The sequence below is a fragment of the Mus pahari genome, chromosome 12, assembly GCF_900095145.1.
Source record: "Mus pahari chromosome 12, PAHARI_EIJ_v1.1, whole genome shotgun sequence".
Taxonomy (NCBI): Eukaryota; Metazoa; Chordata; class Mammalia; order Rodentia; family Muridae; genus Mus; species Mus pahari.
The window spans coordinates 6,271,053-6,281,715 of NC_034601.1; the positions used below are offsets into that span (position 1 = coordinate 6,271,053).

The window sequence follows — 10,663 nt, forward strand, 5'->3', positions numbered from 1 at the left end:
GGACCTTTGGAAGAGCAGTCGGGTGCTCTTACCCACTGAGCCATCTCACCAGCCCGAGCTCTCACTTTTAAATGTAATTTCCATTAATAAACCTCTGAGGCAATACTGTGTTTAGTAATGTTGTGAAAAAGCTTGACAGCCATGGTAAAAGTTGCTGAGGACTGTTCTAGTACTCCATTTCTTTTTGCTCTAATCATCCAAAGGTAGGAAAAATACATAATATATAATAGTTTTACAGAGGCAGATTGAAGAAAGAACAAGCTAGACACAGGTGAAGACAGAATGAGCCAGAGAATGAGGAGCCAGAAGGTTGGAGCAGATTGCCAGCATTAGTTTGAGGCCAAGCAGAACAGAATATTAGAGGCATCTAAAAAATACAATATATATTTAAACTTTTATATTTTGCTAACAATTAGGTTTTCTATGTGCAGTGATCAAATATCCTGTAACAGGAGGAAACCAACTACCACAATAATATATAATATATATTATATATTTTAAAAATATGTTTTGTTTTGTTTGTTTGTTTGTTTTAATTGTGGGCCCTGTGTTGTATGGTCTTTTAATCCTAGCACTTGGGAGATAGAAGCAGATCTCTTGAGTTCCTAGCAGGCCTAGTCTACATATCAAGTTCCAGGCCAGCTGGGGATATATAATGAGACCCTGTCTTGAAAAGAAAACAACCAAACCCCAATGCCCCATTAGTGGTACTCACGCCTGTAAAACCAGGGTTTAATAGATAGTTGTAGCAGGTCTGTGCAAGCTCTAGGGTAGTCTGGCATACATGAAATCTTGTCTCAAAAATAGAAGATACAGGAACAAAACAAATGAATTCCTCCATGCTACTCAGAAATAGCTACTCTCCTGCCTTTTTCCTGAGTGTTGATTGCAGATCAGCTATTCTTTGGAGGTACAGTCTTATATATACCCCAAACTCTTTATTAGGAACGATATGGATGTGAAACCTACAGGTACATGAAGGACCAAATGTATGAGAAATGAAGAGATACAGCTGGAATTGTAGCTAAAGAAATGTGAATGGTGATGTGCTTAAAATTACAGATTTATTGGCTAGATGTAATAACATTCATCTTTAATCATAGCACCTAGGAGATAGAGGATGCCTGATCTCTACCTCCTAGATGTCATCCTGTCTTGCAGGATTTTTGATCATGCTGTGAACCCTGAGATTGTGTTATTTACTCAAAACAAAACAAAACAAAGTCTTTCTGGTTGTGCTGTGTTTCTTTAGTACAGACTTTTTTAATCCCAAACAATAAAGGTAAACTTAGTTTGTAGAAGGAAGCAGCCATGTTTGGAAGTGATATCTAATTGAGAGGCAGACAAAGTGATGAATCAGAGAAAGATTTGACAGAATGAGTCAGAGACAGGATGTGCCCAACTCTGATAAGAACCAGGAAAAAAGAAAGAGAAAAGAGGCAGTTTTACCAGGATAGTTTTACAGAGGCAGATTGAAGAAAGAACAAGCTAGACACAGGTGAAGACAGAATGAGCCAGAAGGTTGGAGCAGATTGCCAGTGTTAGTTTGAGGCCAAGCAGAGCAAAAAGTTAGAGGCATCTGAAAAATACAATATCTATTTAAACTTTTATATTTTGCTAACAATTAGGTTTTCTATGTGCAATGATCAAATATCCTTTAACAGGAGGAAACCAACTACAACTTGTCCTATGACTTCTAAGTGTACTAAGGGTATGATGCATATATACACTCAAACACTCACACTTTTTCCTGGCATTGCCCCACACACTAAATCAATAAATAAGTAAATGCAGTTTTAGGTGCTGAAGAGCTGGCTCAGTGGTTAAGAGTACTCTTGTTGATCTGGATTTGGTTCCCAGTACCTACATGTTATTTTATAACCACCTGTTGTCCCAAGGGATCAACTCCAGTTCAGTGAATCTCATGATCTGGTCTCTTCTTATCTTCACTGGCACTATGTACTGGTTGCTCCTGCCCTCAGGGTATGTAGGCACTTTGTAGACCAGGCTGGCCTCTGAACTCAGAAATCAGGCGGATTTCTGAGTTTGAGGCCAGCCTGGTCTACAAAGTGAGTTCTAGGACAGCTAGGGCTATACAGAGAAACCCTGTCTCAAAAAACAAAAACAAAAACAAACAAACAAAAAAATTAATCTCGGCTGGGTCTGGTCTACAAAGTGAGTTCCAGGACTGCCAGGGCTACACAGAGAAACCCTGTCTCGAAAAAGCCAAAAAAAAAAAAAAAAAAAGAAAGAAAGAAAGAAAGAAAAGAAATGTGAAATGTCCCTTATAGCAGTGATTATCAACCTTCACGATGCTGTGACCCTTTAACCAATAATAATTGTAGTGATCCCCCAGCCATAAAATTATTTTCCTCATTACTTCATAACTGTAATTCTGTTACTGTTTTGCATTGTAATAAGTCTGTAGTTTATATAATCCCTGTGTCCACCCACAGATTGAGAACCATTTGACTTATAAACTCAAGTATTTAAATACTTGGCTCTGTTTTGGAGGGTTGTAAATCTTTTAGCAGATAGTCTTGTAGGATTAACTAGGGTCTCTGGGAATGAACCTTGAGGTTTATAGATCAACTTAACTTCTGTCTGCTCTGTATTTTCTAAATGTGGGCCAGTGTGACCAGCTATTTTATCCTCCTATCTCCATGCCCTCTTCATCACAATCTGCTGCATCCCCTGAAACTGTAAGCCAAAATAGCTCTTTCCTCTTTTAAATTGTTTCTTGTCAGGTCTTGACTACAGCAAGAATTAATTAACTAATAAATTAATAGAATAAAAACTAATTTAGACTCATTACTAAGTAAGGCAAGAATGAAGTGATACCAGACACATAAATGGTACACAAACATACATTTATTTATGCAAAACACTCAAATGCATAAAAGTTAAATTTTAAAGAAACTATTCCAAAGAAATAACTACAATTGTGTGATATGCTGTTACAAGAATTAGAAAAATTCCCAAAGAGACATGAATTACTAAAACTGACTGAAAAAAGAAAACTTGCATAGGGATCTAACAATAGATAAGAGCCCCAAGTTAGGAAAACCCCAATTCAGATTATTTCATTGAAAATTTTTACTGTATCCTTTTCTTTTTCTAAAGAGAACTGATTATATATGAGGCCATTAAATTGTGTAAACTTTGGGTCAGTTTGATATGTGATATTTATTTGCAAGGTGTCTCGGTTACACACAAACTTCTCCCTCTTGGGCAGGTTCTACTCCTTTGTGAAGCTTTCCTTGGCAGGTAGCTCATGGCTTTGACACCTTAATATCCTGGAGTCTCCAGTACAATTCATGGCTCCCTTTCATAGCTTCACAAAATGGCCCCCTAAGGCCTCCATGTAGGGACTCCTTTTCCAAATATCTGGCCTCAGTGATTCTCTTTAGCAGCAAAGGAATATTCCCACCGTCACACCCCATCTCATCTCCTGTTTTCTTCATGATTCTAAATACAGAACCACATGGCCAAAACTGCCAACCAAGTTCAGCTGCCTGCTTGAGATGAATCATTGCTCCATTACTGTACACAGTCTTTTCATTTGTTGTTTCTTTTTAGGAGCAAAAGCCCCTCAGGAATGTTCCTTTTACAATTTGCAGGATTAGCTTTATGGGGTCTTGCCTTGAAGAGGGCACACTCCCTTTATTCCATTTCACAGCAGGTCTTAATCTCTTTCAACATAAATCTTGGCTCCAAAACTGAATTCCCTGGCAGTCTTTTTTATTTTCATGATACATTTTGTATTTCCTTTTTATTTTTATTCGAACAGTACATTTTAAAATTTCTTCTTGCCTGGCTTGTACCTTGTAAACCTGCCTAAGAGTGATGGTGCATAGCCACTCAATAGTTATTATTAGGCTGTCTTGAAATTTCCTCTGCCAAGGAAACCAATCCACTTTTTAATTTGGCCTCAGGGGAAGATTCTTGGGACATAGACAAAAAGCAGCTACATTCTTTGCCAAAGTATTCAAACCACATTCGTGTTTTTGCTACTAGTTCATGTTTGTAACCCTAGTACTAGAGAAAGGAGATAGGAGGATCCCAAAATTCTCTCAGCCAGTCTAACCTGTTAGTTTCTCCTGTAGCTAAGATGCCTGTCAGTCTGTGTGGTTCTTCATTTCACCCTGCCACTAGAGTGTGGAAACACCACTGGGCAGACAAAAATGCTGAGACACCAGGCTGCATTTCCCCTGCCACAGGAGTAGGTTGCTAGGCTTTAGGGAAGTGCTGATACACTGCTTAGGGGGTGGGAAAACATAGCCTAAGATGTGGGAGGCTAAAGCTGGGGTTCCCTGACTCCTGAGAATCCAGTTGCCTCTGGAAAATCGCACAGAGGGTCAGGGTGCCTGGGACAGGGGCTCCCAAACTCCTGGACATCCAAACACTGCAAGGTACAGGGTTCTGATCATTGGGGCCAGTGGTAAGGACAAGCCTGGGGCCGGGAGAATGGAGAATGGCTGAGAATTTAGCTCATTGGTGATTGTCCTTAGCTTAGTAGCAGTTGTCTAGGAGTGTAGAGGGACCTTCTGTGGGAGACTTGGATGGCCCAGCTCTGTAGACCAAGGCTTCTTCTATGCTCCAATGCCAGTTCTTGATGAAAGAGACAGTTTTTATTGATTGTTCATTGTGGAAAATGGGTACATACTACCTCCTCAGGGTGAACCAGAGATTAATACCTTTTACAAGAAGGAATTTTCCTGTAAGGGAAATTTTCCGGGAAGGGAAATTTATTGGCTAAACCTTCAGGGCCTCTAGATACCTCATTAGCATGGAGAACTCTGTTCTGGGCTGTGTGACCAAAGGTCATATTTCCTATATGGGAAGTATGGTACTTGTTACAGGCCAGGAATCTAGTAGATAGCAGGGAGCTTCCTACTGTCTCAGGTGGGTGCCTGGGTACTTGGGACTCTGAGCCAGCTCAACCTTGCCAAGTTTCCTGGCATGGTCCACTGTCCCACAAATCTGGTGTCACCATGTCTACCTGTTCTGTGCCTGAGGTTTCTTATCTACTGGGGAGCTAGGTTAGAAAGGTACATTGTTTCCTACTTTCTTCTTTATCAACTTACTCCATGTACTTGATTTTTAGTGAATATATGGATGCACTTTTTTTTTTAAGATTTATTTATTTATTATATGTAAGTACACTGTAGCTGACTTCAGACACTCCAGAAGAGGGCATCAGATCTTGTTACAGATGGTTGTGAGCCACCATATGGTTGCTGGGATTTGAACTCGGGACCTTTGGAAGAGCAGTCAGTGCTCTTACCCACTGAGCCATCTCACTAGCCCCATGGATGCACTTTTTAAAAAATATTTATTTTATGTACATGAGTAAACTGTTGATGTCTTCAGATACACCAGAAGAGGGCATTGGATCCCATTACAGGTGGTTGTAAGCCACGATATGGTTGCTGGGAATCGAACTCAGGACCTCTGGAAGAGCAGTCAGTACTCTTAACTGCTAAGCCATCTCTCTAACCCCAATGGGCACACTTTTATTGATACGTTTATTTATGTCTTGGAGCTTTCTACAGGAATAAGATTTGCCCATTTCAAAGAGATGACTATGTAGTCTGGTTTTCTTCCAAAATTTTTATCATGTGACCAATCTAATGTTTTGCTATTGGTATGGGGCAAGGATTAAAGTATGTTTTTTTTCCCCTTATACCTATGTAGTAAGCCTGAATCCTGTATTAATAATGGTATTAATCTTTATCTCTTTAGTCCAGATGACACTTCTGAAGCAAGTCAAATGGTTGTATATGAGGTTTTGTTCTGGTTTTGATCCTGTCCTATTGGTACTACTATCTTCATTATAGTATGACCTATTTAAAATCTTAGATCTAGTTATTTCTGTCTAGAATATAACTTCCAAATAGAAGTAAATATGGAAAGATAGCCTCAGTATTATTTTCATATTATAATAACTATTCCACTGGGAAAATGCATTTAAATCTTGTTGTATTTTTTTTTAAGACAAAGTATCATATATACCTTAAATTCTAGGATATGAAATATGGAAAGTCCAGACAGAAAAAGACAGAAGGTTTTAAAGGCCAAGAAAACAATGCCTACAAGTTGCCGGAAGCAGTTGGAGATCCTGAACAAGTCAACGAATGTTGAAGCTCCAAAAACAACAGTTGGAACTAATATTCCAAATGGTAATCAGAGTTTAAATCCTGGCTTTATAGCTAGCAAGTGTACTCCTTCTGAACATGTTGACTCCTCCTTTAACTCTTTGAGAATTCAATATTTTCACAGAAAAGTATAACATTTTCCCAGAATTTAATTAAATAGAAGTTGTTTCAGAAACAAAATTAGGAAACACAAAGCCAAGGACAACTATTGACTCCTCCAGCAAATATTCCACACAAGAGGTCGCAGAGTTGCAAAACATGTCTGAAACTCATTTTAAACAGGAGTTGAATGTATCAAGATCTTTTTCTGGACATGAGGAGAAGTATAACTTTATACTAAAAAATTAGTGGCCATCTGTTAAATTGAGTGCTATAACTCAGAATACTTTGGATAACAAGAGAATCAACAAAATAGTTTCCAGTTTAGAAGCAAATGCTACTTCAAAGTCTCATGATAAAAGTAAAAGTTATGTTTTAAGTTGAGACTCTTGAGAAAGCACCTAACCTGGCGAATTCAGTCTGCTCTAGTAATTGTACTGGTACCGTTTTGAAAACTGAAGAATATAGTGGGATCTGTTACTGTGGCATTTTAAATTGTGAACATATGCATACTCAAAGTGGCAGTTCTTACTTGGCTTTGATAGGAGTAACAGTAAGTGTATGCCTCTGTATCCTTTGGAGAAATTCAAATAGTCACTTTGTTTAAGGGAATTTTAATGTCTTAAACATACAAAAAGGCTACATATAGATAGGACAAAAAGTAAAGGATGGCTGTGTTCTTGAACTGTTCTTGATTCTGAGATGGAAAGGTATGTTGTTAAAGGAAAAAGTTATGGCTAGTCACTGTAATTATTGGCTTTATTCCTATTGCTAGAGTGGGCAACAGGCAGAACCAAATACTGTTGAAAAGAGCTCTTTTTGGAGTCTGGGGTTCTCAGTTGACAGTGCTTGCTTATCGTATATGAAACTCTGGGTTCAGTCCCCAGCAACACATAAATTGGAGATTGTGGTGCATGCCTGTAATCCATAGCACTAAAGAGGTAGAGACAGAAGGATCAGAAGTTTAAGGTCATCCTCAGCTACATAGCAAATTTGAGGCCAGACTGGTCTATATGAAACAACGACAAACCTTCCTATCCTGTGGGCAGGTTAAAATTATAGCCAAAGAAAAAGAAGTGAGATGCAGAGTAGAAGCACCTGATTGGTTAGTGTACGTCTGTTGTACTTAATCATTCAATCACCTTTGAGTTTAAAAACAGCTTATTTCCATATAAGTCAGTTATACAAGCTAGAGAACTGACTTAGCGATTAAAAGCACTGGCTGCTCTCATGGAGGATGCAGGTTTGATTCCCAGCATTCTGCTGATGGCTCACAACCATTTATAACTCTACTTCTAGGGGATCTAATGCACCTTTCAGGTGCTTTTCAGGCACACACATGGTACACTGATGATACATACATTCAGCACCTCCTCCCCCAAAAAAGTCAGCTACAGTCTGTTTACACATCAAGTTAAATTATGATTTACCACATAGAGAAAGACACCAAAACCAAACTACAAGTACCTATACAGGCAGCTTTTGGGCAAACTTCACTCAATTGAATGATATCCACTATATCTAAAGGACAGTGAAATGTTACCCCCAAAATAGGATTAATCACTTTTTCCACGAAAGTATAGAAAGTCTCAAAAGATAGTTTATGGTGGCTGGTTCATTTTAACTTTGTCTTTTGTTATTTTAAGATTTCGTTTATTAGATCATAGGTTTTTATTAGCATTTATTAATTGTACATAGCAGGTTTCACTGACATTTTTATACATACATAAAGTATTTTGATCATATTTGTTCCCAACCTTATTGCCATCTCTACTTCTTGTTTTGATGATTCCCTTCCTCTTCAGACTGAGTATATAGCTCAGTGGTAGATCTCTTATCTACCCTGACTTTGATTTCTAACACAGCAAAAGAGGAAGAGGGTTTGAAACTAATCTTTCTTATACCTTCATAGGTGTTTGTTGTGATCCAATGAGTTTAAATAGTGTTGTTTACAGGAACATGGGTATATTACTAGTGGATATACTACTAAATTAAATGACTCCCCTCTTTCTGCAAACATTAACTGCTAATAGCTCCTTGGGAGCTATGTAAGTTCCCCTAGAGAACAGGTATATTAAGTTTTTCATAAATCTTTTTCTTGGCCGGGCGTGGTGGCACACGCCTTTAATCCCAGCACTTGGGAAGCAGAGGCAGGTGAATTTCTGAATTCGAGGCCAGCCTGGTCTACAAAGTGAGTTCCAGGACAGCCAGGGCTACACAGAGAAACCCTGTCTCAAAAAGAAAAAAAAAATTCTTTTTCTTTCCATTGAATTGATTTATAGATCATATGCCAAATAAGAGATGATAGATGCAGTTAATTCATGTGTCTGTCTATATATATGCTCAACTACAAAGAACTACCAGAAGAGAAACCAAGTAATTAAAGGAAGTTCTGTAGTTATAAAATATCAAAATAAATGTTATTAGAAGTAGGATATTTATGTTGGTTGACTAAAATGCTGATTAGGGCCAGCAAGATGGATCAGCAGATAAAGTTGCATATTCAAAGCCTGGTGACCTGAGTTTAATTCCAGAAACACACATAAAGATGGAAGGAGAGACCTGACTTCACCAAAGATGTCCTCGACATCCACACTTAATGTGATGCATCTTCACAAACATGTATTATGTACTATGTACACATGCACACACTAAAGTAATGGATTCCTTAAGTGCCTATATAGAGAAAGGTTTGAATTATACAATTCATTAAGGGTTTTGATATATATATGTATATATGTGTATATATATATATATATATATATATATATATATATATATTTATATATTTTGTTATATATTTGGCAGGGTTCTTTTTTTTTTTTTTTCTTCCCTCATGTGTTTTGTTTTGGTGCGACAAGGCCTCATTATACAGCTCAGTCTGGCCTTGAACCTTGATTCTCTTACTATCTCCCAAATGTTGTAATTTGAACTGTGTGCCACCTCGTCCAGTAGATATTCGGTAAAACAAGACTGAAAAGGTTTATATCTGAGACCAGAACTCTACCAAAGATTTCTTTGTTAAAGAACATTTTCATGGAAAAATTTTTATGCAGTTACTTTTTTTTTTTTTTTAAGATAGAGTCTCACTATGTAGCACTGTGAATGGCCCTGAACCCACAGATCTACCTGCCTCTACCTCTTAATTACTGGGATTAAAGTCATGCACCACAATGCCCAGCTAAAGTTAATTTAAAAAAGAAAAATGTTAAGTACTGCTATTGTCACATTTTGGTTTTTCACTTGATTATACTCCCTAAATTATTTATTTCCTTCTTAGGAAGGAATATTTTTTTTATCTATAATGTTTTTCTCTCTTCAAGGCCATAATCAGAAGATGTTTTCAGAAAACAAAGAAAATGTTAAGGTCATGAAAGCTTCAGAGCAAATTAATGAAAATGCTTGTGAGGCTCTGGAAAGTCATACAGCACTGCTAGAACAGGTAATGTGTGGCTTAAAATATTCGCCTTAGGAACTTACACTTAGGATTAGTAAGAAATGTTGAAAGGGCTAGAGAGATAGCAGAAGTTAAGAGCACTTGCTATTTTACAGAGGACTGAGATGAGTTCCCAGCATCCATGTCTGGTGGCTCATAATGTGTACCTCAACACACACTTACCCACCACCACCACCCTCTCTCATGGAATGTCTTAGGGTTATTGTTGTTGTGATGAAACACCATGACCAAAAACAGCATGAGAAATAAAGAATTTATTTTGCTTATACTTCAGTATAACAATAAGTCACTGGGGAAAGTAGTCAGGGCAGGGACCAGGAGCTGTTGTGGAGGCCATGGAGGAATGCTGCTTCCTATGGCTTGCTCAGCCTGCTTTCATTTAGAAACTAAAACTACCAGCCCAGGAATGGCACCACACATAATGGACTAGGCCCTCCCCCATCAATCACTAATTAAGAAAATCCCATACTGGCTTCTACAGTCCAATCTCATGGAGGCATTTTCTCAATTGTGGTATCCTCCTCAGGTAATTCTAGTTAGCTATGCCAAGTTGACATAAAACTGGCTAGGACATAATTCAGACAAAAACCAATAAGAGATAAGTGATTTCCATTACCAATATATTTCTGTTTTCAGGAATGATTCTAGTCTAAGTAATCTACTAAATTACATGTCTGTAACTGTCTCGTAGAAAGCAGTGGAATTTCTGTTTAGTAGGCTGCCAAATGTGTAAGTCAAGCATGGGATGACCTTGAGCTTTACTTAGAGTTCAACATTTTGTATTGGTCATGGGGTTTTTTTGATCAACAGCAATAGCTGTTTATTGATTGCCTGTTTACTATTTCATAGACTCGGACAACCTTGTAGTTCATTTTGGAGTCTTGATATATGCAAGTTACATAGCTCCTCTTCCAAACTAACCTAGGTAAACTGCTTTTTTTTTTTTTTT

At 37.9% G+C, this 10,663-nt stretch overlaps 1 protein-coding gene across 1 annotated transcript in view; it reads left to right on the top strand.

Moving 5' to 3' along the window:
- Nucleotides 1–10,663, top strand: part of Atf7ip2 (activating transcription factor 7 interacting protein 2) — a 38,596-nt gene that overhangs the window by 2,437 nt on the left and 25,496 nt on the right. Inside the window, exons 2-3 of the mRNA XM_021209901.1 lie at nucleotides 6,028–6,182; nucleotides 9,581–9,699. Coding sequence (XP_021065560.1) covers nucleotides 6,038–6,182; nucleotides 9,581–9,699 — 264 coding nt within the window. The 5' untranslated portion in view covers nucleotides 6,028–6,037. The remainder of the gene's footprint in view (nucleotides 1–6,027; nucleotides 6,183–9,580; nucleotides 9,700–10,663) is intronic.